This window comes from Xiphophorus hellerii, chromosome 22 (genome assembly GCF_003331165.1).
Source record: "Xiphophorus hellerii strain 12219 chromosome 22, Xiphophorus_hellerii-4.1, whole genome shotgun sequence".
In the NCBI taxonomy this organism is placed as follows: domain Eukaryota; kingdom Metazoa; phylum Chordata; class Actinopteri; order Cyprinodontiformes; family Poeciliidae; genus Xiphophorus; species Xiphophorus hellerii.
This window is the reverse complement of record NC_045693.1, coordinates 1,841,567-1,869,544: the sequence shown is the minus strand read 5'-3', so window position 1 is coordinate 1,869,544 and position 27,978 is coordinate 1,841,567. Positions and strand designations below refer to the sequence as shown.

At 44.0% G+C, this 27,978-nt stretch overlaps 3 protein-coding genes and 1 long non-coding RNA gene across 9 annotated transcripts; 2 read left to right on the top strand and 2 right to left on the bottom strand.

Moving 5' to 3' along the window:
- Window positions 1-708: 708 nt before the first annotated feature.
- Window positions 709-11,641, bottom strand: kif11 (kinesin family member 11). Of its 6 annotated transcripts, none has more exons than XM_032553820.1 (27): window positions 11,465-11,640; window positions 11,157-11,270; window positions 10,565-10,694; window positions 10,382-10,479; window positions 9,425-9,503; window positions 9,172-9,357; window positions 8,969-9,093; window positions 8,332-8,422; window positions 8,113-8,258; window positions 7,939-8,035; window positions 7,772-7,867; window positions 7,488-7,576; window positions 6,761-6,827; window positions 5,844-5,917; window positions 5,658-5,772; window positions 3,922-3,993; window positions 3,713-3,848; window positions 3,467-3,639; window positions 3,268-3,393; window positions 2,857-3,012; window positions 2,644-2,756; window positions 2,412-2,572; window positions 2,216-2,334; window positions 1,918-2,140; window positions 1,305-1,438; window positions 1,120-1,230; window positions 709-1,043 (listed from the first exon to the last, which is right to left on the bottom strand). In XM_032553820.1, exons 2-27 carry the CDS (start codon window positions 11,228-11,230, stop codon window positions 933-935), a joined length of 3,102 nt encoding a protein of 1,033 aa, XP_032409711.1. In that variant the 5' UTR covers window positions 11,231-11,270; window positions 11,465-11,640; the 3' UTR covers window positions 709-932. The 6 variants fall into 6 exon arrangements, with proteins under 6 accessions (XP_032409711.1, XP_032409710.1, XP_032409712.1 ...); XM_032553819.1 differs by having other exon boundaries at window positions 709-1,046; window positions 11,465-11,639; XM_032553821.1 differs by having other exon boundaries at window positions 709-1,046; window positions 2,412-2,569; window positions 11,465-11,639.
- LOC116713618 (uncharacterized) lies at window positions 3,879-6,090 on the top strand. The gene is made up of 2 exons (XR_004337900.1): window positions 3,879-4,043; window positions 5,619-6,090. It is a non-coding gene; the product is annotated as an uncharacterized LOC116713618 (long non-coding RNA).
- A 6,816-nt stretch (window positions 11,642-18,457) lies between the features above and the next one.
- On the top strand, window positions 18,458-20,675 carry LOC116713617 (early growth response protein 2b-like). The gene is made up of 2 exons (XM_032553822.1): window positions 18,458-18,676; window positions 18,752-20,675. The coding sequence occupies exons 1-2, from the start codon at window positions 18,574-18,576 to the stop codon at window positions 19,723-19,725; spliced, it is 1,077 nt and encodes a 358-aa protein (XP_032409713.1). The 5' UTR covers window positions 18,458-18,573; the 3' UTR covers window positions 19,726-20,675.
- A 2,715-nt stretch (window positions 20,676-23,390) lies between these two features.
- Window positions 23,391-25,659, bottom strand: LOC116713785 (2-aminoethanethiol dioxygenase-like). The gene is made up of 2 exons (XM_032554049.1): window positions 25,396-25,659; window positions 23,391-25,309 (listed from the first exon to the last, which is right to left on the bottom strand). The coding sequence occupies exon 2, from the start codon at window positions 25,163-25,165 to the stop codon at window positions 24,404-24,406; it is 762 nt and encodes a 253-aa protein (XP_032409940.1). The 5' UTR covers window positions 25,166-25,309; window positions 25,396-25,659; the 3' UTR covers window positions 23,391-24,403.
- Between the last annotated feature and the right edge of the window lie 2,319 nt (window positions 25,660-27,978).

Below are 27,978 nucleotides of genomic sequence, written 5' to 3'. Positions count from 1 at the left end.
GGCTTAAATTCTAGTTTAGCATACATTTTATTACAACATAACTTCCATTTTAGCATAAATCTCTTTAGTGAATAACTGAAATTGTGTCTCAGTGTAAATTCTGTGTAGCTGCTTGTAGCATAGCCTTAACAGAATTTATGCTAACTGATGCTCAGACCAGGTTTTAAGCAAAAATGGAATTTAATGTAAATTATAAGTGTTAGCATAAATTTCTAGAATAGCCAAAATTACACCATAAGTTCTGTTTTTACATAAACTGTTATGAATAACTTTGTAGCATACATACCTGGAAAATATATGGAACTGCCTCTGAGAAACGATTGTGGACATTTTTAACTTTATCCAATCGGTAACTTTGGTGCACGTCATGTTCCGCTATAAACCGGAAGTTGACTGTAAACAACCGTCCTCCGCTGCTGAGAAAAGAGCCGAGCCGAACCGAACCAGAAGGCTGTTCATTCAACGCTAATACAGACCAAACAGCTTCCTTCACTTCCAGGAAATCAACGTCATCGTCCGTAACTCAGTCTGTTCACTGATTGGCCCAGAAGAAATCAAAATCAAAGATCTTTGATGGATTTAGTATTCAAAAATTACCTAAGATGGCAAAAAGGTTAAGCCAAGTTAAAATGTTGGCATTTTAAAAACTAAAACGAAAAAAAAAAAATCAAACTTACAAAATTAAATCAGGCGAAAGAAAAAAAAAAATTGTCCAAATCTATTATTTTTTTCCAATATAACTGCAGATTTATGTCTTTTGATCTTTTGGTTGAAACAAACGTCATTCAGTGAAGTTACTGCAATCTAAAAAATAACATTAAACACAAACTTTAAATAGTCTCAGTGTAAAATGAATCAGGCTTTATTACAAGTTAACAACAAAAAATGACAAATGGACGATAAAAATGTTAAAACTGATGTGTGCGGCGGGTTCAGTTCAGGCAGTGCAGCGGCAGCCGCGACTTTATTGGAGAGCCCTGTCCTTCGCTGTCCGCCATTTTGGACCTGGACAGAACCTTGGTCTTCTTCCTGCTGCCTTTCTTCTGCTGCGATAGGATCAGAGCAGAACGTTAGGCGGCGGCCCGGTTTCCCCCCGCGGCCCGGTTTCCCCGAACTCACCTTGAAGAAAGGAAGCCGCTTGCTCTCGTTGAAGACGAGGTTCTCGTCGACGAAGGGCGGCTCGGCGCCCAGACTCTCGCTGCAGGAGCTGAGATCGTTCTCCAGGGAGTCCTGCAGACAAACCGGGTCAGAACCGAGACACGCTCACAGAACCAGCTCAGAGTCAGGGAGTTCACATGGTCAACCTGGCTCTGCCTGTCCTCCTCCTCTGGGCCTTCATCCTCCTGCCTCATCCTCAGCGCCGCCAGCAGCTCGCTGCGCCTGCCGCTCCTCTTCAGAACCCTGGGATAAACAAACTCCCGGCGCTGAGGAGTCACACCTGAAGGCAGCAGAACCGGGTCAGCATCAAAGAAAACATTTACCTGAAACTCAGCAGATGATGATGTCATCATCAGCTAATTAAAGTGTCAATTTTAAAAACAAGAGTTCTACTTTATCTCTTTTTAATAAGTGAAAAAAATAAATGGGAAACAAAATAAATCACTTGTGAATATTATGTTTAGTAAGAAAAACAAAAAATTATTCATGAACATTTAAATAAAATTTAAAAATTAAAAGCAAATATTACATAAAAAATGTAATAATTTTACCGATTAATAATTTGATCAATAAAAAAATATTTAAATAATAAAAAACCATTAAAATAAAAATCATAAAAAAAATTATAATACTAAATAAAGAAATCAGTAAGTACTTAAAATAAAAATAGTAAATAAAGATCCATAATAATAATAATAATGTTGTTGTTCTGTTTTGGTAGCCCAGAACCCGGACCGGTTCTGATCCGTTCTTCCTCACCAGTAGGAACGTCCTGCTGCAGCTCCTCCAGCAGGAAGTTTCGGACCAGCTGCTGACCCGCCTCCAGCTGCTCCTGCAGCTCCGCCTGCTGCCGCTCCAGAACCACCAGGTCCGAACCCGTCTGCTTCTGCAGATCCGTCAGAACCCGCCGGTTCTCTTCCTGCCGGCCGCTCAGGTCCGCCTCGGCGGCCCGAAGCCGCTCGGCACCTCGGGTCTCCACACCCTGAACACGGGTTGGGTCGGTTAGCAGAAGCAGAACCCAGCAGAACCCGGCCTGCAGCCCGGTTTAACGCTGTACCTGATTGAGACTCTGGGCCGCTTCTGCCAGCTGCTCCATCAGAACCAGCTGGTCCTGGGCCCGGCGGGCCGCCTGCTCCCTGGTTCTGGAGGTCCACTCTGCGTCCCGGTCCACCAGGCCTGCAGCAGAACATCATCATCATCACCTTCATCTCCACCTGGAGGGGGCGGGGCCTCACAGGAGGCGGTACCAGTACCTGACACAGCGCCGTGGAGGTCCGAACAGCGGCCGCTCATCTCCTCCAGCACAACCCGGTTCTGATGGGCCGCCTGGCGCAGCGAAGAGGCCAGAGAGGAAGAGGAGAGCAGACGCTCCACCTGCAACGAAGAACGCTGCTCCACCGCGTCGCAGCGGCTGCAGGGAGGAAGATGAAGATGAGGAAGAGGAGGGACACGGTGAGGAAGAGGAAGATCATCACGAGCTCTGACCTGAGGTTCTGCTGCAGCTCCTCAACCGGGCCCTGCAGGTTACTGGAGGCCACGTGCAGCCTGCTGTAGTCCTGCTGGGTTTCCTGCAGGAACTTTACGGTCCGGTTCAACCCCTGGCAGAAACACGACCAGAACCGAGCTCAGCCGGACCCAAACCCCAGCAGAACCCCCCCCCGGACTCCAGCTGGTTCTGATAGAACCGGGCCGGCTCACCTGCTGGTGGCGCTGCTGGGCCTGTTGGATCTGCTCCTTCAGCTGCTCCTGCTCCTCCTGGAGCGCGCTCAGTCCGGTCCGAGCGTCCTGACGCAGCACCGCCAGGTCCAGAAACAGAGCCCTGAAGAAGACTCCGGTCTCCTTCATCGCCTCCACCTGCAGAAGGTCGGGTGGTCAGGAGGTCGCGGGGTCAGAGGTCATCAGCAGGTCTAGATAAACATTAATCTCTCGCAGATCTTTGGTGGTTAAAGTTGCAGCTGCTGATTTTCTGAATAATTAAGTTTTAATTTGAACTTTTTAAACTATATTTGTGTTTATTACATTTTCTAACATAAAATAGTTGTTGGGTCACCTAGTGCCACCCAGTCTTCCTCTGATCAGAACCGGGCCTGAATCCGGGTTTGGACCCACCTGATCGGCCAGATCCCGCTGCGTCTCCATGGAAACCTGCAGGGCGTCACTGAGCTCCCTGATGGCGGTCAGACCCGGCAGCGTCTGCACGGCCAGAACATCCTGCTCCTCCTGCTGGTGCTCCTCCTGAACCAGAACCAGAACCAGAGGGTCAGAGTCAGAACCACCAGAACCACCAGAACCCCAGCGCTCTGCTCACCAGCAGCTGCAGCAGAACCTCCCTCTGCTCCCGGGTCAGCGCCTCGTGCCGCTCCACCTTCTCCCGGCAGCGGGCAACGCCGTCCGCCACCAGCGCCTGGACTCCGCCCACCAGCGTTTCCACGGTGACCAGGTCGCGACGCAGCGTGGCCTCCTTCCCCACCAGCAGGCCATCTGGATGACAGAGGCAAACATGAGCCCACAGAACCCCGGCCCAGCCCGGTTCTGGACGCAGGGCGCCACCTACCGACGGCGTGGGCGTAGCTGGTCAGCATGTGGGCGTAGGCGGCGCCGTGATGCTGCACGCTGCGCTGCAGGCTGCTGAAGGCGCCGTCCATCTTCTGGGAGAAGCTCTGCTGCGTCTGCATGTTGTGCTGCTCCACCTGCAGGACCAGAGGACCCGGTTAGACCCGGTCAGAACCAGAACCGCCTCTCTCTCTAGCCGACGTGGCCTACCTTGGTCTTGCGGTCCAGCTTGGCATGGAGACCCGACACGTCGCTGGTGCTCTCACCGACGGCGCTCAGCAGCTGCAGGCGGAGAGGCCGGTCAGAGAAAACGACGATAAACGAGTTTTAAGGTTTGGAGATAAAAAATATCTAGAATTAAATATAAAACAGTTTCGGTTCCAGTGGATGAGATTTATTATTTCTCTGGTTTTCTGCAGCAGGAACAAGATCAACTAACAAACAGATTCTGAAATATATATAAAGTTATAGTCAAAAACCCCATTTAACAAAAAAAATATATATAATAACTTTCTTCAACATGTAAAAATATAAGCCAACCTTTCTTCCAATAACAGATTCTACGTGGCCGTCTCACAAACACACTTAGCTTCCCGTTAGCTAAGTACCACATAATGGCAGAACTGATACAACTTCTTCACCTTGAAGCCTGTCTGCTACACAGTCTGACGTTAGCTAAACAGATCAATATGCAATGTGTCTGTATCTGACATACACTAAAGATTTTATTTTAGCAGAAAAGGCTTTGGACTAAACTGTTACTCCTGTTAGCCACGTTAGCACCAAGTACAGCTAGTCAATCAACCATCGCTGTGTTCAGGGAAGCGCTGATTAATAATCTAGAAATAAATATCAAGCCTGGAAACTTGATATCGTAACGGACTGAATGTTATGTTTTTAACTTAATCTTTGCTCGTCTTGCGGGGAGCAGGCGGTTGCCACGGTAACAGGTGTGCTTAAACTACAAAGAGAGAGAGAGTAAAAAGGTAGGAGTGGTTTTGAGTTGATCACCTGTTCAGGTTATTTTACGTTTGTTTGCCTTTGCTGTGGCTCATTACAGCCGCTGTAGTTTCTAACCGTTGGACTAATTACCTCGTTCGTTTGTGAGTTTACGTCATTCACAACAAACATCAAACAGAACAAATATATTTCATAAAATTTTAACAAACAAATGGCTTCTACCACGATAATTATGTGAAATTAAATTAATTATATCCCAACTTCAGAAGATTTGCCTTTACCTTTACAGAGCTCTTTGGTTCCTCCTATCAGTCTGTAGCTTCTCATATTGAGGTCAAAGTTCAGATCTACCATAACTGACTGACACCTGCTGGCCTCAGGTTTGCAACCAGCTTGTGACTGAGAAACCAGTAACCTGCTCCCAGATGATGACATGAACTTGTTAGTTCCTCTGTCCATTTAGTAGCTGATATATTGTGAAAATCCAGTAGACATGATTCACTAATCAGTCATGTTTACATAGAAACAACTTTGTTTGTGAGACTTGGGGTCAGGTGGGTCGGTTGTGGGCGGAGCTTGGTAAGGTCCATTACATACCTGATCCCAAACCAAACCACAACTCACACTTTAGTCCTAAATCTGACAATCTGACCATCACTGTTTTTGGGTTTTTTGGGTCAGGCTTCAGTCCCCACAACGAAGTATTAGTCAGGAAAATTGTCCCCATAATGTATTACACACACACACACACACACACACACACACACACACACACACACACACACACCTGTTTCATTAGGTATATTAACTGTAAATAAAAAGTTTCCAAATTCAGGCTTTTAATCAAATGTCAGATTGCATTTAAATGTCGACATTAAAACTCCACAGTTTGGTATTACAGTATTTTTTCCAAGCCTTGACTGACTGATGGGTTTCCATCGCCATAGCAACCCCGAATCACGGTAGCGACAGGTGAAGGTGCGTACCTGTCCGGCGGCGCTGTACAGCGACTCGTGGACCGAGCTGAGCTCCGAGCAGATGAACTCCTCCTCCACCAGCTTCTCCTTGGTCTTCTCCAGATCCCTGCTGGTCTCCTCCAGCCTGGAACCAGAACCAGAACCGTGAGAGCCCGGCTGATAAAGACGGATAAACGCTACGCGGAGCGGCTCTACCTCTGCTGCTTCTCATCCAGGTCCATGCTGCACTGCTCCAGCCGGCTCTTACTGTCCAGGAACAGATCGTTCACCTGCAGGGAGCAGAATAAAACTCTAAGACATTTTAAAGCCAAGACAGAAAACTAGAAATATGAGAAATGGCTGAACGAGAACGGTTGCATTTCTGGATCCGTTTACAGCTTTTCTAATAAAAACACTAACCTGTTTTAAATCATTACAGAATAAACAAGTCATGTTCATTTCCTGAAGTGTGCATTGCCTTCTTTCTCATTGGCTGCCTTTCAAATTCATCAACCTACTTTGCTTGTCAAGTTAGCATAGCAAGCGCAAAAAGTTTCCAATGAGACATAAGAGAAAAAAAAACATTTTAAAACTTGATGTTTCTTTACATGTTGTATTATTGTCTGTGGGTTCCTGACCAGATGCTAATTCTGTTTATGGAAACGTTTGGGAACCAGAGCAAGAGACAAAACTTCCTTTCACTGAGAAAGTTTAATCATGTTCAGCTTTGGTCGCTGTGGTTTGTCACCTCCATCACCCCCACCCCCCCCCCCATCACCTCCCCCCCAAACCCCCCATCACCAGTGACAGACACAAAGAACCCTAGCTAGCTAGCTAGCGTTCATCCCAGCTAGCTAGCAGGGATGTATTAGCAGGTAGTTAGCGGTAGCCTCAACCGCCTCCAGTAACAAACCAAGAGGTCCATGTTCAACTAAACCTTTTTCCCCCCAACAGAAAAGTCAGAAGGAAAAAAAAAAAACGACATGAATGAGATTTCGATTAAATCATCCTGTCAAGATCAAAATTAAAACCAGTGAATAAAATATTAAAAACCAACTTACATTTTGTTTTATAAATTTAAGACATTGTAAGGATGCATGAATACACTAACTGCTAACTCCCAGAGCAGATACCTTCTTGAGCTCCTCCTCCGTCATGGCGATCTGCTCCTCCTGAGCCGTGATCTGGGTCACCATGTTCCTGCAGGACAGAACCGGGTCACATCAAGCCGCTAAAAGCTGTCGTCTTCCATCAATACATTGATTATTGGAACCAAACTTTTCCCTTTCAGTCCGACTCATATTCAGATTAATCAGAAATCAAAACGATCCTTGATGAAATTTTCCATTAAACTGGTTAAAAACATCCAGTGATACCAACTCCCACCTGCAGGTGGCAGCATTTCATCCTATTAGTGCTGCTGCCTCAGTCTGATGTCAAATTACCATCTGATAGATATGGTAACAAAAAAAACAGTTTTAAGTCTAAAAATGTCTCTAATCTTGTTATTCTCTTCATCTTTTTATTTTTATTTATAGATTTTGGACTGAATGTAATGAGGGAAAAATAGCTGGAATTCCAGATGTTTCAGAATTTTTTCTGAAACATCTGGAAAGATTCTGCTGCTTTGATTTCAATGATGCTTTATGTGTAATAAAGTGAAGATATCATAAGCTTATGCTTCTACCTACAGTTTTTCTTTTCAGTCTACACTTTGTTCCATTGACAGGAATTTAAATATTGTTTTTTTATTTCTATCTGCATGAAAAACTTAAAGAATGAAACAATAAATATTGAGAACTAAGAGCAGCAGGAATCGGTGAGGGTGTGGAGACTTCCTCAGGACTCGGCTGAACTCACTCATAGTTCTCTGATGAAAGGTAAACCCCGTTTTTGTCTCGGGTGGCGGCCAGGTCCCGTTTGAGCCGCTCGATCTCCTCCGTGTATTCCTGACAGGACAGAGAAAAAGCTCCAGATTTACCAGAACATGAAACTATCTGACGGATGAATCAGGAACCAAACGGATGAGTCAGGAACCAAACGGATGAATCAGGAACCAAACGGATGAGTCAGGAACCAAACGGATGAATCAGGAACCAAACGGATGAGTCAGTAACGTAAACGTCTGAGGAAACGAGCGCCACCTTGATCAGGGTCCGCTTGGTGAGCTTCTGGTTGACCTCGGGTTTGTTCATGATGTTCTTGGCTCGGCTGGCGTACTCCAGCGTGCTCAGCGTCTCCTGCAGGCGGCAGCGGTCGGGGTCAGATATCTCAGAACCGGGTCCGGGTCACGGTTGGAACCGGGTCTTACCTCCAGGTTGCTGGAGGACGGCGACACGGTGGCGATGATGGAGGTCTTGGTGCGTCCACCCAGCGAATCCTGCAGGATCCTGGTGAGTTTGGACTCTCTGTGGAAGAACCGGGCCCACAGTTAAACCCAGATCAGCTGCTGGTTCTGACGGGCCCGGTTCTGTGTGCGGCCCACCTGTACGGGACGTGGGGCCTCTTCTCCACCAGGGCGGTGATGACCCGGCCCAGCGTCAGCAGCGACTGGTTGATGTTCCCGGCCTCGCGGGCCCGCTTGTCCACAGCTCCGGAGCGGCCGATGTTCTCGCTGCCGGCGAGGTCCACCTGGACAGAAGCGGGTCGGGTCAGTACACTGGCTCGGCCGGGTCGCCCTGACCGGGTCCAGGCGATTCCTCACCAGGTTGAGCTTGCCGATCTTCACCAGCTCCTCGCCGTCCAGGGTGATCTCCTTCATGTGGATGGTGACGGAGAACACGGAGTGGGAGCGGCTGCAGAGAGACGAGCGGTCAGAACCTGGTTCTGAAGACGGCGCCGACCCAGTCAGACATTTATCAAAGTTTGGTTTTTCCCTCCAACCAGTGGATTTCCATTCAGAGCAACGTTAGCGCGCCCAGGGCGGCCATCTTGTTTTACAGCTTTAATTTATTTTACTTTTAGCTCTATGACAGAATATTAATGTCTGGTTACAATTTATTTTATTTTATTAATTGTGTGAATAAAAGTCACAATGAATATTAATATTACCAGAACAACGTTGTGATATTAAGAGAATAAAATAGTAACTTTGTGAGACATGGAAAATAACAACAAGTTAAAATGAGGAAAGTTGAGCATCTTATGAAGTTATACTTTAGTATCAGTTGTACAGATAATAAATAGTTAATTCTTATAATTTCTTATATGACAATAATCTCATAATTAAACAGTCTAATAGTGTGAAAAAGTTACTTTTTGAAAATATTCCCTTTTTAGAAGAACGGACGAGAGACAAAAATAAACTAATAAAAAATCTAAATTGCGGTCGCCATGGAAACCTGGAGTAGGCGTTCATCAGGGTGGAGGCCGTCCGCCTCTTGGCTGCTCCTCGCTCCAGGATCTGGTAAACCTCGTCCTTGTTGTGGACCACCACCTCCTCCAGCCCCTTCACCACCACGCCGCGCTGCAGCACACACACAGGGCCGGGTCAGGGAACAGAACCAGAACCAGAACCCTCCCGGCGCCGGTCAGAAGCTCCCACCTTGTTGCGGGGGTCGTCGAACAGCTGCAGGCGCTCGTTGACGTCCTCGGTGGGGCTCAGCAGGTCGAACAGCTCCTCGTTGTAGATCTCCAGCAGAGAAACCTTGACGGAGAACTCGGTGCCGTTCTCGCTGAGCTTCTCGAAGATCTGGTGCAGCGTCCGGGGGATGATGCCGGCCAGCGGGTCCTGCAGAACCGCAGAGGGTCAGGCCGCTGGACGGAGCCCTGCCGACCGGGTCAAAGGTCAAACTCACCTCCTCCCAGGTGAACTGCGCGTTCGGAGTCCGCTCCCCCTCCATGGTGAAGGTCTTCCCGGTTCCTGTCTGACCGTAGCTGCAGAGCAAACAGGAAGTGGATCAGAACTCGACTCAAACAAGAAAATTCAAAAACTTCAAGGTTTGGTTTCAAATCTGGGAGATAAAAACTGAAAATTTACTGAAAAAACTGTTTCAATTCACTGTGGTATAATTTATTAGTGTAAATATTCTACAGCAGAGACCATGTAAAATAAATTAAAGATACGTTTTGAAATGTCTCTCATCTTTACAACGACGTTCTTTAGCAGACAGAACAAAAACTGAGCAGTAAATTTCTGCCAAAGAAAAACTCAAAAATGACCTGGGAAATTTCTGACCTGAATTTAAACATTTCTGAGATTTTTGATGGAAATTTCATTTTTTGTTAATAATCCATGTGCAGCGGCTCTCATACATCATCACACACCTGGTCAAAGAACAAAACCCTCCATTTTAATACAGTTTAAAATATAAGCCAATCTTTTATTTCAATAACGGATCAATAAGTCATTATTGATTGTAATAATTAGTATTACAATCCAAACAAATCATGTTAAGGTAAATCACCTTAACATTAAATTAAATGCTTAAGCACAAAATACAAAGAAATTACAAAAAAATCCTTAATTTTCTTTTTAAAGTTTTCTAGCATTTAGAAAAAAAGTTATTTTGTGGATTTTAAGAGACATAAGAAAAAGAAAAGCAAAAGAAATGTGTCTGTGTTTTTAGGTGTAAAAGTATTAAATAATGTTTTCCAATTTAAGATTTTAATCAAATGTTCGACTGCACGTTATAACCAAACTGAGCAGTTTGAATATCCAGCACTTCCCAAACCTTGAAAACACCTGACTGAAATTCAAGCATTTTCCAGGAACCCTGTTTAGCGGATCAGGAGGAAACCAGAGGGCGACTCACGCAAACACGGTGCAGTTATATCCCATAATAACCTCGTCCAGGATGGGACACACCACGCTGCGGTAGACATCGATCTGCTTCGCAGCCGGGCCGAAAACCTGGAGAGAATAAACGTTTCCAATGAGAGACCCAGTTTACCTCCTGGTTCTGACTGGGCTCTGACTGGGCCACAGGGGTTCTGACCATGTCGAAGGTGTAGGTCTTCCTGGAGGACTTGTCGTTCACGCCGCCTGTCCTGACCAGCACCTCCTTCCTGCTCTGGTCGCAGTCGATGACTCCGTGAGACGACCTGTGCTCCATGGTGTTGAAAGGCCTGAAACAGGAAGCAGAACCAAATAACAGGAAGTTCCTGCAGAACCAAACTAATTTATTATTGGTTACATTTAATATAGACAAAAACACCGTTTGCCTCTTTTCCTCAGACAACAACCAGACAGAGATTTAAAGAGGAGAAACAAAAGCAAATGAGGTGGATTAGCAGAGCTAGCTAACAACTGATGTCATCCAGGACATGTTGCTGTAAAGCTTCATCTATCCTGCAGAACAAACAGGACAGATTAGATCCTGTTTGAAGATTGATTAAGAGTCATCAGAGAGAAAAACAGAAAAAGACTTCAGTCAGAGGCTTTTCTGATCCCTGCTAGACTGACTGCTGCTGCTGCTGGAGACCGTTCCTGTCCCGCATCATCACCATCCACAACGACTCTCTGAAGAAACTTGGGGGATCTGAGTTACATTTAATTTCCGTTTGTTTTTACCCGGTTTTCCGTCTTACCTGCACCGGACCACCACCTGGATATTCCGGCCCTTCTCCTCTCGCCTCCCTCCGGTACCGTTAATGGAAGCCATGGTGGCCGCAGACAGAAGTGCCTCTCCGCGGTCTGACAGCCTGCGGACGCCGTTAAAGCTCCGGTTAGCAGAGAGCAACACACCGAACGGACCGCAGAAAACTTCACAGCGATGTTTTAGAACCGGTAGAAACGAAGCCATTCAACGCAGAATAAACCCTGCGTTGTTTGAAATCCGCCGGTAAAGATTAGCGTCGCGGAGCAAAACGAGCCGTTAAAACTCAGAGTAACTCACCGAGTGAAGGAGTGTCTTTTCCTCCTGTGCCGCTATAAAGTCTTGTGATCTAATTCCGATCAATTTAGATCAGTAAAATGTCGGTACTCCGTTTTTAATTCCTCCTCCGATTCCTCAAGAACTAACAGAAACCCCCTCTGGCGCTCAGAGCCACAAATCTTCAAACTGTACTTTTAAAGTTTAACCCACCAATAGCCGTGCAGCAACGGACAAACTAAAGACGCGATTGGTCGTAAAGAACACGTGACTCCTTCAGGGTGGAGCATCATGGGAGTTGGGGGAATAAAGTACCAGACTGACTCCAGTAGATGGCGACATTATTCTGAAAACGGTCCAATGAACTTTCAATTTAATTTCCGCATAAAAACATGATACAAAGAGGTTCCATCGATTGTTGTAGCCAGATTATTTTAGCATCGAAACTTTATAATGAAATGCATATTTAAAATTTTAACAGTTTTACATGTTAAAAGATGAAATATTTAGTTCTTTATTAAGAAATGCTCACATTCTGCTGTCTACTGTATAACTGTTATACATCTCTGGAAAATAAAGTTATTTTATTCCCCGCAACAAAAAAAGGCTTGCTAATCTGGGCTTTCTTGTTCTTTCAGTTTTAAGTCAGATCAAAGTCTGGGTTTTGACTAGACCCAAGACTTCGTATTACAGACGTACGTAATGCAGAGAGGGATAGAGAGCAGACAGAAGTTATACTCAGGTAAAATCAGCATCACTTCAACACATTTTTACTCAAGTAAAAGCAAAAAGGAACCGTTCAAGAAATGATTCCAGTGAGTAAAAACTAAGAAATTCATCAAAATACCTGATTTAAGATTTAAAATGATTTAATCTGACAGACTAAAATGTATTGCTGGAGTTTAAAGACTAATTCAAAACAAAAAATATAAATAAATATAAATACCAAAATTATAAAATAATAAATTCAGACAAAAGAACTGTCTCAGCAGATCTGTAGATCTGTGTGTCTGACTTCATATCTACATGAGTTAGAGTCTGCTGTATGTCATGATGACCTTTCAGGTTTTTGGAGACTTCTTTCAGCATACTGCAGCCTGCTTCCAGGGTGGATTTGCTTTAACTAGGCCAGGCCTGGAGGAATATGGTGAATGTTTTCCGTCCAGCAGAAAGGCTGATTTCAAGTTGCAGGAGGTTCTGTCCCCTCCAGAATGAGGTCCGCCTCATTTCCATAACTATTTTAACTGTGAGGGTGGCAGCAAACTGAGGTGGGAACGGCATTGTTCCCTCCCTCCCACTCGTTCCCGGCCTCTGCGAGTCTTTTTGTGATCAGCGGCCCACTCAGGACCCGGATGGACCCTCTTTTCCCCCCGTCCCGCCGGGCCGAGCCGCAGATCCAGAGATCCAGAGGAGCGGGTAACTTCTGGGCGACGAAGAGGAGCTCCTCGTCTTCCTCTCCTGAAGCCTTCATCTTCTCTCAGGCGACCCAAAAGCGGTGAGTCCGTCCAGAGCCGACCTTTTCTCACGTTTGGGTCAGAAAATGAAAAATGTAACTGTAGGTTTGGTTTTTAGTTGGTTTCTGCAGCTTCATGGCGACTTTTTGGTTGAAAACACGAAGGACTGAATGCTGCTTCTGTGTTCTCAGGTTCGATGAAAGCTGCAGAAATATTCAAACATGAAGCAGAAAATTAGTTTTCCTTCAGGAACTCTGGAAATTTTCTCACCATCTGTAAATAAGCTGCTTTTGTGTTGTGAGAAGATTTGTTTCTTTGTTTTCCAAGTCAAACTCATAAATGTTCTTTTCATTCGGAATCAGTTTTGATCCTTTATCTAAAATAAAAAAAAGGAAATAAAAACATTAGATTATCATTTTTAGCTGCTTATTGTCATTACAAAGACAAAAGAATTAGAAAACTCTGCATTTCAAAGAAAGTCTTGGCTTCAGCTTTAACGTCAAAACTGGAACATTTTGCGTAAAAGTTCACCTCCAGTTTGTTCATTTTAGAAATATATTAAGTTAAAAGTGGATAAAATATAATAAAAAGCATAAATTCTTCAGACTTTAGAGGTTTTTTAAATTTCATGCATTAGAAAGACGAGTAAAAGTTTAGGACAAAGCTGCACAGATTCTCTTTTTAACAGAAATGAAGCTTCAAAATGCAACAGAATAATATTTTAAGTCTTCCTGGGTTTTTTAAAAAAGGTTTTTCACATTTCTGTTACAGATTTAACAATTTAGAGCCTTTAAACGAAACTTTAACCTGCAAAGTTTCTTCATGTTTTCTTTATTGGCTGAAAAACAAAATAGTTTTATTGGAGTTTAATTCAAAGTCAGAAAAAAGATGCAAATGATCTGTTAATTATTTTAAGACAAATAATCCAAAAATAAGTTTTTATACTTTGTGTTTTGAAAAGATTTTTTGACTTTTTTTATCGTCTTCATTCATTTGAAGCCTTTGCTCCAATTTGAGATCAAAATGTTGCCCTGATGTCACAGCTGGAAGATTTTTAGTTAAAATCCACTTTTCAGTTTTTGCTTTCTAAACCTTAATATGAATAAATGAAAACCTGGAAATAATTTTAGTATTTGGTTCAATAAAGACAGCTGGAAGTTCACTAAATGAACTCATTCATGCATAAATCATTGTAGAGGTTATTTAATTTGTTCCCTGGTAAAAACGGGAGAATAAGAATTAAAAGGAATAAATTATTTTAAGGGTTTGTTTAATTTTAATTGCTTAAAGTTTAAGGAACAGAAATGGAAATGCAGGAGGAAGACGACAGACCGTCGTCATCACTAAACCCAGAAGAAAAGACGTTTTATTGTTTGATTTTTTTGGATTTGCATCCAAACGGACCAACATGGACGTTTCACATTTTCCCTTCAGTTTCTCTCATTTTGTTTAGGAAACAGCAGATTAAGCTTCTGCAGAGCAACGTTAATATTTTTACATTTCCTTCAAGTTTCAATTAGGAGGCACAAAAATGCTTCAAAACAACTAAAAGTTTAACTTGAATAAAGATGATTTTCATGACGATTATTCATTTTGAAGCCGTGTTTTCTGTTTTTGTCAGTTTAATTTGGTTTAAAGTGGAACATTTTCAATGTTTTATTCAAAATGCAAAATCCCAAGAAGGACAAAAGAAAGTTCAAATGTTGCTCTGATGTCACAGCTGGAAGATTTTCATGAAAATCAACTTTTTACTTCTTGATTTTTAACATGTTTCACTGTAAAAAAATGGGGAAATGTACATTTCTGACAATAGTTTCTTTGAAGTGGAGGAGAAAACTGCAGAAAGTCTTTTTAACAGATTTATGTGAATATGAAGCTCTAAAATGCATCACTAAGCCTAAAGAGTTTCATCTTCAGTTCAGCTTTTTGGAAAACCTTTAAATGAACCTTTTGCTTTTAGTTATTGGTTCTGCTTCACGGCGTCTTTATGGGCTGGAAAACACAAAGACTCGTTTATCCTGCAGGTTTTAGAGTTTAGATTGAATTAAAGCACAAAAATATTCAAATAAAAAGATGGAAAAAGACAGAAAACCATCAGTTATTCTCTTAAAATGAAAAACATTTAATCATTAATGAAACTTCATTTGTAGGAATTTTATGCAGCAAATCAGATAAAATATTAAATATTTAGTTAATTATGGAGAAATGTTCATTTGTTTTTTATTCATGCTTCTTTTATTCTTCTAGAGATGAAAATCATAACTTTATCAACATAAAATAAGTTTATATATTCATGATCTGGCAGCTGAAGGATGATAAAACAAAGTTCACCAGAGTTTTAACTGCAGATATAAATCTGTAAATAATAGATTTACAACGAGACATTTTGACCAATTTCTAGAATAAAATGGAAAAAAAGAAATCTGAAAAATTACAGAAAACTAAATCCATATTTTAAAGCTATAGATTATTTAAATAGATTTTAAATCATTAAAAATAGATTTTTATATGATCTATTAAAAATATAAATGATAATAATTTTATCTTATTTGTTGTTTTCCATGTTCATTTTATTTCCAGATTTTTAGAAACACCTGCAGGAAAACTCTGGATTACTTTCTCTATTTTACTCGGTTTGATCTGCAGGAGTTTCTCTCGTTTTCATTCATTTTTGTTTTGGTAGTTTAACCAAAAGTTTGTGCAACTTTAAATTTAAGTTAAAAAAATGTAATTTATGTTGAACTTAGAAAGAATCTGAAATTTAAACACTTAAAAAGTGTCAGAAAGTAAAAACACGACTTTTGTTCATAAAATAGAAACCAGGTTTTTCTGTTTCAAATCAAACTGATGAATATTTTTGCTTCTTCAAACTAGAAGTTGTTCTGTTTTATCCACCAACTATCATAATAAGAGCAGCTGGGCTGTCAGGACTCCTCTGGTTCTTTGTTCTGGCCCACCAGAACCACAGTCTGTTTAGAGCTAAATAATCTGGGCCTGGTTCTGGTTCTGAAGCCTCTCACTCATGCAGATCCTTCGCTCTATCATCCGACCCCCAGCAGTCAATACCTTCACACGAATATGCAACCAGAGTCGATCAGCAACGATCCGACTCCACTGGTCCTCTGAACAGCAGGGACCAAAATCAGAACCAGCAGCAAACCAGTTTATTCTCACAAACTGGGAATAAACCAGAGAAATAATCCAGGAATAAACTGTAAACTAAAGCAGGAATAAAGCAGGAGGAGGTTTTCCCTCCACCGTGAGTCACAGCTTCAGCTTCAGCTTCGGCTGTGGACCCACGCAGGGAAGCTGCTTCTAAAAAAGGCCAGAATGAGTCCAGATGACGGATCCGACCCACAAATAAGGATTTGTTTTCATTTTATGAAGATTCAGACCTGAAGCGTCTTTCAAACTGGAGGAAAACGGATAAAAACCTGAGAATCTGGCAGTGAGAACAGAAACATGCAGGTTCAGATCTGATGGTAAAGAATCGGGAACATCTCTGGGTTTAAACATGAGGTCAAGCCGAGGCCTCAAAGGTCACGGCGGCTCGGACAGCTGCTGCAGGTTCCACCTTCAGAACCTGCGGTTTGCTGCGTTTCTGTCTGTTTTTGTGTTTGTAAAAATGTTAGAGGGGCAGCAGGCGGAGAGCTGCGGCCCAACATGAAGACAAAGATCCATATTAACAAAAACCCCGAGATGACAGATGATTAATCGGCGCGGCGGGCTCTGCCGGGCCGCCGGACCCCCGGCTGACACCCAGAGCCGCTCCACACAAAACCACAAACCCCCCAGAGCCCCGGCGGCCCGCAGGAGCGTGGGCGAAGGGTGGACGAGGGCGCCGTCCCCACGGAGACGCGGCGCGCTGGCGCACAGAGAGCGGAAAATAAAGATGAGCTGCGGCAAAATCTGACAGGAACAGGAGAGGAGATCCAGTTTGTTTGCTGCAGAGCAACCGGAGTGTGTGGGAGGGTTTACACGTCAGATCGGGTGTGTTTTCTGACTCCATTCACTGCACTCTGAGTGTGTGAGTGTGTGTGTGAGCGTGTGTGTGTGTGTGTGTGCTGCTACCAAACCCCCATCTGCCACGGGGTGGGCGGCTCGCCACACAGCGACAATGCACGGCAACATTTTTGGATCTGTGGGCGTTGAAAGGCTGCAGAGTCTCCTGCTCTCAGATTCAGCACAAACAGATCAGACCGAACTGGATCCAGTTTCACCAGTTAAAATCTGAACAGTGCGGCAGGCCGATGTGGACAGACTCCTTACATTACTAGTGAATGTAAGGAGTGAACTAGTGAAAACATGCAGTTATAGTATTTATAGTATTATGGGATGGTTTTAGATCAGGGTGTGTAAAGTGCGGCTCGGGGCCATTTGTGGCCCTCAGAATGATTCTGAGTGGAACTGCGGTTCTGGTTCTGCAGGAGGTTCCTTCTTGTTAAATGGATCCATTCTGTTCTGGTGTTGCCATGACGACGGCTCAGGATGAGGGACCGGTGCAAACCGAAGGCCTCGGTTCAGGATGTAACTGGACTACATCAACTTTAAGGTCCCAGATATTCAGTCAGGTCTGGACTCCAGAACAGAATGGATCCATTGTAACAGAACCAGAACCAGAACCAGAACCAGAGTGGTCAGCCATCAGACCTGGACTCTCAGAAACTGAGTCAAGTTATGGCAGCATTAACTACTGATGATGCAGGAGGAGGAGAGCAGTAGGAGAAAACAGCAGAGGAAGAGTGGGCAGTTCCTCCAGCAGCCACTAGGGGGAAACCCACGGAGTTCAGGGAAACAGCCAGTCTGACATTTTAATGTCACAACAAAACCTTTAGACATAAAATCTAACTAACAAAGATAATCAGAGCAAAATCAAAATGCAGTTTTCAAATCATGATTTAATTAATTAATGTAAAATATAAAAACCAACCAGCAGCAGCTGAAACATTTCTGGATACAGATGAGTTTTTATCACGTGGTAGAAACTCATCTGTATCAGATTCAGGATGAAAACCTGTTAGAGGTTCTGACGCTCATAATTTGTCAGATTAGACTTTGACTAGGCCACCTTCATTTTGGACTTTTGGTGTGATGGTTTAATGATCAGATGGTTGGATGGTGAGATGGTTGGATGGTCAGATGGTTGGATGTCTCGGGGTCCAGGCCGGCCTCCATCTGCTCCCTGGCGGCGGTGTGTGGGCTCCTGGCCCCGCTCCTGGTCCCGCTCCGCCGGATTGCGGCCATATAAGCAGCCGGAGCTCCTGCCGCCTCACCGGAGGACCTTTTATGGAGACACGCGGCCGGAATTCCGAATCCCGCATCTCATTTCCCTCTGAAAAAAATCGTGAAAATGACGCGTGATGATCTTGGGGAATAAATCCGTGACTTAAACCTGAACGTCTCATTTAAAACCACTTTGGTCTTTTTATTTTTAATAATCCGGCTTCTGTCCTCACCGCGGCTCCACTTCTTCTATTTCTGGAGTTCCCTCTTTTTTTTAAGGCCAAGTCCATATTTGGTCAGTGACGTCAAGGGACACCCAGAGATCCCCTTTATAAGCATCGTGAGCCGCGTGGGAGCCGTTAAAACGAGCAGAGAGGCGGAGGAAGGAGCGGGGTTAGCGGGCAGCATGAAGGGAACCGGGGACACCGTGGCAGAGACCCGCTGAAGATCCTCGGGATGAGCGCGAAGGTTCTGCTGGAGGGAGTTTCTGTGGTGGACACGGCGGAGGGGGGGCTGACTGTGTTCAAGGAAGAGCCGGTGGGAGAGGAGGATGGAGGCGGTGAGCTGACTCACCTGGCTGCGTCAGAGCGACCTGCAGGTGCTGACCATAACGTCTCTTTTCTGTGTTTTCCAGGTGAGCTGCTGTTCCAGGGGAGGAGAACACCTGAGCTGCAGATCCACGGAGATCTGGCGCAGTACGCGGCCACTTTACGCACGTTCACCGGGCGGTTCTCCGTGGACTCCAGGGGGGCAGGAGCGCCGTGGGCACCGGGAGACCCCATCAACGTGGTCAGCGCTGACATCACCGCAGCCGCCCCGGAGTCCGGGTCCGCGCCGGATATTTACGCACCTGGAGGAGGAGGCGGCATGGCGCACGGCCCGCCGGACATCAGCCACATGTACGCGCACCCCCACCCCGCCCCGTCCTACTCCTGCAGCGGGGAGATGTACCAGGACCAGTCCGCCTCGGGCTACCTGGCGCCGCCCACCTGCTCCGGGTCCTACCACCCCCCGCAGCCGGACGGCCCCGCGCTGCTCTCCATCATGCCCGAGTACGGTGGCTTCTACCAGCAGAGCTGCCAGCGGGACCTCCAGTCGGCCTTCCCGGACCGGAAGTCCCTGCAGTACCCGCTGGACCCGCTCAGGGTGCCGCCGCCGCTCACGCCGCTCAACACCATCAGGAACTTTACGCTGGCCGCTCCACCCGCGGCAGTGGAGGGCCCGATGTCCGCGGCGTTCCCCACCCACCAGAACCTCCCGCTCAGGCCCATCCTCAGACCCCGGAAGTACCCGAACCGGCCGAGCAAGACGCCGGTCCACCAGCGGCCGTACCCGTGCCCCGCGGAGAGCTGCGACCGGCGCTTCTCCCGGTCCGACGAGCTGAGCCGACACCTGCGCATCCACACCGGCCACAAGCCCTTCCAGTGCCGCATCTGCATGCGCAACTTCAGCCGCAGCGACCACCTCACCACGCACATCCGCACGCACACCGGGGAGAAACCGTTCTGCTGCGAGCAGTGCGGGAGGAAGTTTGCGCGCAGCGACGAGCGGAGGAGGCACATGAAGATCCACCTGCGACAGAAGGAGAAAAGGTCCTCCGCCTCCTAAAATCTACCATCATTTCACAGAAAATGTTGCTTTTAGCAAAAACCATCTCGTTATTTATGAACTTAATCTGCAACAATGAGCAGAAACCTCCACCAAGTTTAGTTTAGATGACAGAGTAGATTGAGCAGCTAGAAGAGTCTCACGTTCTGGTCCAGGATCTTCCTGTCTGTGTTCTGATGCTCTCAGGGACCCAAACAGCCCAGATTAGACATGAACTCAGCAACACGTGGCTCCGTCATCTCAAAGGCCCAAATCCCAACTTCTTCATGCAGTCAAACGTAGAATCAGTTCCTCCTCCACGTAGCTCAGGTGGTTCGGTCTCTGGAAGACATGTTGAATGTTTCAGTTTCAGTTTGTTTGCTCAGGAAGTGAACTGGAAGGACGATCTGCAACTTTCACTGGATTTCAGGTTTTTACCTGATGAATGTAGGAGGAGAAGTCAGAGTCCAGGCCGAAAAGCTTCTTATGCAAACGTGACGAGAACTAAAGCAGCTTCTTGTTGATGCAAATAAATGTTGGTTTTGTTCAGGAGGTTCTGGTGATTTGTTGTTTCTAGACAATCTGAACCAAAACTGATTTGGTTCTGGCTGCATTGGGGGAAACCAGAGACACGACTAGACTGGTCACTCAGCATGGTGCCTTCAGGGTTCGTACATCTTACAGGGAACTTGCACAGAGTAGATAGAAGCTGGTTTACAGTCATTTCTCAGGGATCTTTGGGGAACTGAAAGTGTATGTTTACCCCTACAGAGGACATCTGGGGTATTTACTGCGCATGTTCAGACGGGTTACTACTCAGCAGGAACAGGAAACACATCAGCAGTAAAATGAAGGAATTATCCGAATTTCTTGGGTGGGAGAGTCTGAATAGTCTTGGCATCGGGTGGATCAGCACCAGGAGGCAGGTCCTGCTGGCAGAACATGAATAAAAGGAAAATGTTCATGGTGAATCTGACATGTTTAATCTCTTTATCCAGTATGTGTGTGTGTGTGTGTGTGTGCCCCCCTTTTTGATGCTGCTCTGGGCAAATGCCCAAATGGTCCCTATCAACAACGTGGGTACATTCGGTCCAGTACCTTCTGGTTGGTATGTACTGGGAACTTAAAGGTATTTATTTACACAGTACATCCAATGTGCTACTTTTTCTAATACGTACAGGTACCATGATACCTACAGGGTAAATATAACCAAATATTTACAGATGACTTATGTGTTACTTTCTGTCAGGTATATTCCTGTTTCTAACTACTTACCTCTATACTTCAGAGATGTATGTATGAGGCACAAACTACAGTATTTAAAAGTTTATTGCAGGCCACATTTAAATCTCTTTGGGGGTAAAGTTAGTCTGTTACTTTCCTAACCTATGATTAACTCAAGTGGAACCTACTGGATGTTGTATTTTAGCATTTCTTCCTGAAAGTCTGCCTGTGTAGATCTGGACACGGATGGGTTTTAACGGCTACTTTTGTTGTACAAACAGTTCTGTAAAATCCTGCTATGCAGGTAAAATGTAAGTAGTGTTAAAATCCTAATCAGTGTAAACTCTGTACTTACCAGGTGAGTAGAGAAACCGACAGGGTGGAGGCCGTCTGGCGCTTTCTTACTTACTGAACGCTGATCACAACAAACCGACTCAAACTACAGGAAGCTGCAGGCATCTGAAGTGTCTGCACCTCACCATTAGCTTATAAAGTGAATATTCTCACACACAGCCCTGTATGTTCCTGGTGTTTAAAGACTAATGAACAGTTAGATAATACTGCCTCGTTTCCACTCAGCGGTATGGCACAGGTCGGTGCGGTTCGGTACAGGAGAGTGTTTCCACCGCTAGTTTAAATGGAGTTAAACCCAAACACTTACTGTTGCACCATAGTCTGATGACAAACGGACTCTCACCAGTGCAGAGGTTCTCAACTCCAGTCCGTAAGGAGTTTAGAAACTTTTAGATGTACAACAAACCTCAATCAAATGCCTGAATCAGTTAAAATCGCCAGATTTCTACTGATGACTATTTTACTCAGGTGTGTTCAAGCAGAGACACATCTAGAAGTTACCAGACACCGACTCTAGAGACCTGGGTTTGAAGACACCTGAGCTGGTATATCTCATGTTCGCTGCAAGCAGTGATGTTTTTCTGTCCCCCAACCAATGGACAGTGTTGACTGACGCCATTCGCTCCATCCTAACTGTACCAAACCATATGGACCAACAACTGAAGGGAGTCCAGGACTGGTGAGGTACAGATCAGTTCTATGAACTACTTCTTAATGGGAACAGACTGAAGTGTCTACGGAAACTTGTCCACACTTCCATCTTCTTCCACTCACCTTCTACCTTTAGATCACCGTTTCTCAGGTCCAGTCCTCAGAGATCACTACCCAGCGTATTTTAGATGTGTCTGTTCCAGAACACCTGATTCATGAAACCAAGAGAAGCCTGTTAGTCACCCACTTATTCAAGCCAGGTGTGTGGCAGGAGGGAAACACCTACAACATGCAGGCCAGTCTGGAGCTGAGAAACATGGCTATTTTATGAGGTACTCACAAGGTACCAGTAGGAAACTTCCAGTAGGTCATTTCCTGGGCTCCTCTACCCTAAAGTCCTTGGTTGTATATATTCTGTAGGTCCAGACTGCACCAAGTGGCATCCAAGAAACACCCTGTAGGTATTCAGTAAAGGTCAAGAACTGAAACCATTAATCAAATCACTGGACACTAAAAAACACAATTTTCTGACAGAATAACACTCAGAGTTAAAAATAAGCCAGAACTGTATTAAAAATATATACATTTTGCACTTAGAATAATAATAAGCAGCTTTAGCTTCACCTGGTTCAAATTCTGTGGAAAAAAATTCCTATTGAGCAAATCTTCATAACTTTAATCAAAATTAATCATCAGATCAGCTTTGCACCGTACTGATGGAGACCAGAAGAAAGGCTGAGATCTTTACATGTTAATGTTAGATTTTCTTAGTTGAACCTTTTTTTAGTTTTAGGATCTAAATTGGGCAAAAACTTATGTTGTAATTAATTTTAGCTGATTAAATCACTGAAGAGATTTTTACCTGGGCAGATTTAAAATGTCAAAGTTTTGATCTACTTTCCTAAATACCAGGAGTCAAATCTCTTCAATCTGTCATCAAACATTGATCAAAGAACATAAATCTATCAGTTATCAGCTCGTTTATCTGCTTCCTGTTCCCTCCTGCGCCACACGGTGGCAGCAGCGATCTCTCTAGATCATTTTTAGAAAGAAGTGAACTTCTAAAAACTGGAGTTTTATTTATTCTACACAGCTTAAAACCGAGGCTGAGACAAAACCATGTTGATTATCTTTATTTTGGAATCACGCAGACAGCTTTAACCTGCACAGATCCACAAAACCACCCAGAACCCCAGCAGAATCTCAAAGTTTTGATTTAATGCAGCAACCATCACATCCAGGTTCCCTGAGGATCTCAGAGATAAAAACCACAGAGTCCAGATGAGAGGAGAAATCTGAGTTTTCTTTCTGTGGCTGAAAGCAGGAAGACGATTCGGCGGCTGCAGCCTGGAGATAACTTGGTTCAAAGCTGCTTCCTTCATGCAAACGCTGGAATAAACAGCAGTGGAGGCCGAAACGAATCAGATGGACGGATAAATCAGAGCGCAAACTGCTGAGATCAGGAAAGAAAGCTGATTTTAATTCATCTCTCCTGGTCTGAAAATGTTCAGTTACAGAGCAGCAAACGTCTCCTCTGGGTGTGTTGTTTAATTATTACTAAAAACATAAAGCGTGTCATAAAGTCCAGCTCTGGAGCAGCAGATCACAGGTCAGGTCTGCACAGATTAATGACTGACTGCCTGCAGGAAAACTCACATTCTGAGTCACAATTATGTTTCATTTGGGTCAGAACAATGGAACTACTTTACAATGAGGCTCCTCTTTACAGATGGCTAATACATATTTCATAGATATGCTAATTACTACCTAAATACTTTATAAACCATTAATTAAAGGAGATAAGGAGAAAAACTATTGTTGAGCCTGTATATTTTATCTAGTTATTATACTACTTCGCACAATAAGCATTTGTAAATGTTTTATTTAGCATGTAGCCTAAATAAAACAATAACAGTTTCTAATAATTCATTAAGTGTTAATAGATGAATGGTAACATGTTTACTAGGTGCAGAAAAAATGATTCTGTAGAGAATCGCAATAATGAATCGACTCAAAATGCTCAAAAATCATTTTCAGTCTGCTTCATTTATTGTAAAATTATATTATGAATAATTGTTTGACATGTTTGTTTTGACTTAAGGAAAAACGTAATGCTGCAGATTTAAGTTACAGAATTTTATGCACAAAAATATTTATGTTTAAATATAAACTGATGGATTTGAAATATATTTGATATATGAAATAAATATTTTTATCAGGCGTGTCAGGAACAGTTTAAACAGAATCTCTAGACCGCTTTAATCGAAAGTCGTTTTGAATTGAATTCTAAAAATCGGAATGAATCTCTGAACACTGAAAGATTTGCATCTCTAATATCTCTAAATTATTTATTAGCCATCTATAAGGGGAGCTTTATTCTAAAGTGGTACCAGAATAAGTCTGGCCAGGTCCGTGAAGCCCGGTACGGGACCTGGGCCAGGTCCATTTAACCCGGTCCGGTCCGGGCGGATCACAGGTGCACCTCCGGGCCGGGGTACGGCTCCCCTCCGCACCAGAAGTGAGGCGGCTGGGAGATCTCCATGAGCCAGACCTCCTTCTCTTTCCCGTCCGCGGAGTTCGGTTCCGAATTGGTGAGAACCTGGTAGTAGTGGCAGTCCCTGCCGTCGTCCGGGTCATACGGCGGGGCCAGAATATCCATGAACGCCGTCGGCCCGTCCACGGCGTCGATCTGGTGAAGGTTGTCCCGCTCCGGAGAGAGGACGCAGGGCCCGCTCTCCTCCGTGTATTCGGCGGAGGACCGCAGCACGGAGCGCCGCAGAGCGCCCATCTGCGCCGGGGGCAGCGGCGGCGCCGCCTGCGTCCCGCCGCCGTGCCGCTCCAGCCGGTCGAAGCAGCTGATCCTGACCTTCCCGTAGAGGACTTTGAGCACGCCGTGCATGCCCGGGTGGTCGTGCAGCGGGATGGAGGCGCCGCTTTTCAGCAGGAACACCCCCATGCTGAACTGGTCCGTCTCGCAGATGTGCATGTAGGTGACCGGCGGCACTCCGTGGTGGTACGGGTTCGGCCGCGGCGCGCTGTCCTCGGCTCTCCGCGGGACGAGCTTCAGGTCAGCCGCTCTGACTTCCGTCATCAGGCTTTTCAGCTTACCGTGGTTCTCCACGAAGGACTTTCCGCTCTCCTCACCGAGTCCTGGTGGGTTCCTGAAGGTGACCAGAGCCTGTCGGGCTATTCTCTGGACGATGGAAGTCATGGTACTGTCGCTTGGCATCATCCCGGATCAGGAGCGCAGCTGCCCGGGTCCGCTGCCTGCTGTTAGCCGTAGCCCCTCTGCTAGCTTCAAAGACAGTTTATTGACAAGATGCTCCACTCCGCTGTCAAACCGCTTCGAACTGAAGGATCTTTGCTCGGAACCGAACTGTTTAAAATGATTTTACAAAATTAAAATTAAACAAGTTTCAGTCTAAACATTAAATATTTAAACAGAATATTCATCATACTTACAATGAATACGATTCTATGGTAAAGCGACTTTATGTATAACACGTCCTGATGTTCGTTTAGTAGCTTTGTTATTTTATAAACACATTAATGTTTAAATGTTTCGGGAAAAATTACGAAATTCATAATAATTTCTGAATCTATGACCTTTAGGCAGAAAATCTGAATTTAACGGTCACTTCGAAACCCCATTTTTAAATAACTGTCAAACACGTCCGCACCAGGCAGCTCGAACGCAGAGAATCATGGGAGATGTAGTTATATATATTTTTTTAGATAAAAAAGCTCTACTTTCTTGTCACAAAGTAAAATTAACTTGAAATACTGATAGAGAAGACTTAATACAGTTTTAGTACTTTATTTAAAAAATGACTAAATGATTACTGTCAATATGTTTGCTAGTTTGAGATTGATCTTCCGAAAGGATACACTACATTTCCCAAGATGCCACAGACGGCATAGCGATAACCAGCTATTCCTCGAATACAAGCGGTTAGGCAGGGAAAACAAGTTGTCTTTCTGTCAAACTGTGTCAAGTTTGATGCTTATAGATCAGAAACTGAAACAAAAAGCGACTGTGTGTCGGACTGATACTAACAGAGACCCTGAAGATCCCATTTTAAACTGGTTTCATCTGGTGTCTAATTTCAGGAGCCTTTTTATGCATCACAGAAAGCATAAAAAAATAAGATTCTCCAGGGAGAGATGATTATACAACACATAACTGCAAGGATTTATAAAAACAAGTGTTGGATCCACATGGTAGAAGTTAAAATTCTCTGACCAACAAGGCTTGAAATCTCCACAGTGTAAATTTGTGTAAATCTGCAAAGAAATGTTACTGAAGGTCCTAGATCAGGGGGTCAGTGACCTTTGCAACTTTTCAGTCCAGCTAAACCAAATTTATTTAGAGTTGCAACACCACTCTTCAAAATAAAATAATTTTTATAGAACCAACTAAAAGAAATTTGTTCCATTTTTCAATTATTAAAAACAGCAACTTGTTTTATGTTATGTTTTGTGGAAATATTTTGCAGATGGTCAATGAAAATGCCCAAGAAAAAGTGCTAAAGATATTATCACCTTAACTTTTATAAACATATTTAATTTCTTTAGCATTTTTAGCCAAATAGCTTCCATTTCATTGACAATAAGTCCTTTTAGCTTCACATTGATGATCATGACTGACCTCAGGTACCTCAAGTATTTCAGCGCCTTTCCCAACACATATAGAAAACTACAGATTCCAAGATCATTAGTTAAAGAAACTGTTGAGCAAATACATCAAGTTTTTTCACCATATTGAAAAATCCCCTTCAGACTGAAGGAAACGTTCATTGACCCTCCTGCACTCTGTAACAGGTGATTTCAAAACAAACCAGGGGAAGATAACATGTTTTCCTTTACTAATCAGTCTTTCAATTGATTTTAAAGCTCAGCTGTTTTTATAGTCTTCAATAACGCAGCACATGAGCAAAACTAACTCTGGAGAGTTAAACATGTTTTCATAAGCCCACCAAATCCTTAACACTTCTAAATGCTTATAACTACCTATTTTAATTGTTTTAACACCAAATATACTTTAATATACATTAATACACACAGTAGAAACCATCATAGCACTACCTTAGAAGCTAACATTTCCTTATCTCAGTAACTGGTAGTAGTAGCTCAGGAAAAAGGACTAAGGAAATGAATGGCGCTCCTGGATTAGCTGCATTAAGCCGAGATAGGCCAGCTTCCAAAGCTGCATTTTATTTTAAATATTTTAGATATGCTCTGTGAGAAACAAAATCAGCAGATAGGCAAATTTTCCCAGATTCAAACTGCTGCATCCTGGGTGCCCAAATTAGCGTTAACATAGATCCTTCCTCCCAGCTGTTAGACTCTATAACTGTCACTGCTTCCAACAAAATCAATGTCACTTACTGTAAATAGTCTGTTTTACAGCACAAATACACGACCACACTTTGTAATTCTGGTTAAAGTAACCTATCCACTTATACATTCCTTTGGATCAGAGAATGCTATTTTTAAAACCTACACAGTGTGTTGAAATGTGTTTACAGTACAATATGCTATTCTTTATTCTGTTTTTATGTATTTAATATTTTTTATCTTTGTGTATCTTTGCTGCTGTTGCCCTCCTATGGCACAACAAAGGTCATTTCTATAAAAGAATAATATTTGGAGAGTTATGTTCCAGATAAAAATTAGGCAGCAGTCCACTGTGGCGTTAGAAAAACTGGCCTTAATATCACATAATAGAGAAAAACACAACACTATATTTCCAAATAACGATCATTTCCTGGTCTGGCGGGACAACAGCAGGTGTCTCTGACTGATAAAAACCTTTAAATCTGCTCACAGATTTATTTGTTTTGGTTGGACAGATCAAAGCAGACAGAAAGAGAGGATCCGCGACCCGCTTCACACCAGAACCGGATGTATAAACCACATGCTAGGCTTTTCCCACACATGAAGGAAAAGGAAGCACCTCAACCATGATGTCAGATTCCCATCAGTGGTTTTACGGTTCACTTCTCTAAAAAATAAACAACATGTTAATACATTATTCAGCCAATA

Bases quoted from the DNA above. Each gene is read 5' to 3' on its own strand.
- kif11 (XM_032553816.1), bottom strand. From the start codon at position 11,230: ATGGCTTCCATTAACGGTACCGGAGGGAGGCGAGAGGAGAAGGGCCGG. The intron at 8,259-8,331 runs GTGAGGAATCGC...GCTTCTGTCCAG, and splicing joins AGATCGGCAAGCTCAACCTG to GTGGACCTCGCCGGCAGCGA. The intron at 1,047-1,119 runs GTGAGTTCGGGG...ATCCTATCGCAG, and splicing joins AGCGGCTTCCTTTCTTCAAG to CAGAAGAAAGGCAGCAGGAA.
- LOC116713617 (XM_032553822.1), top strand. From the start codon at position 18,574: ATGAGCGCGAAGGTTCTGCTGGAGGGAGTTTCTGTGGTGGACACGGCG. The intron at 18,677-18,751 runs GTGAGCTGACTC...TGTGTTTTCCAG, and splicing joins GGGAGAGGAGGATGGAGGCG to GTGAGCTGCTGTTCCAGGGG.
- LOC116713785 (XM_032554049.1), bottom strand. From the start codon at position 25,165: ATGATGCCAAGCGACAGTACCATGACTTCCATCGTCCAGAGAATAGCC.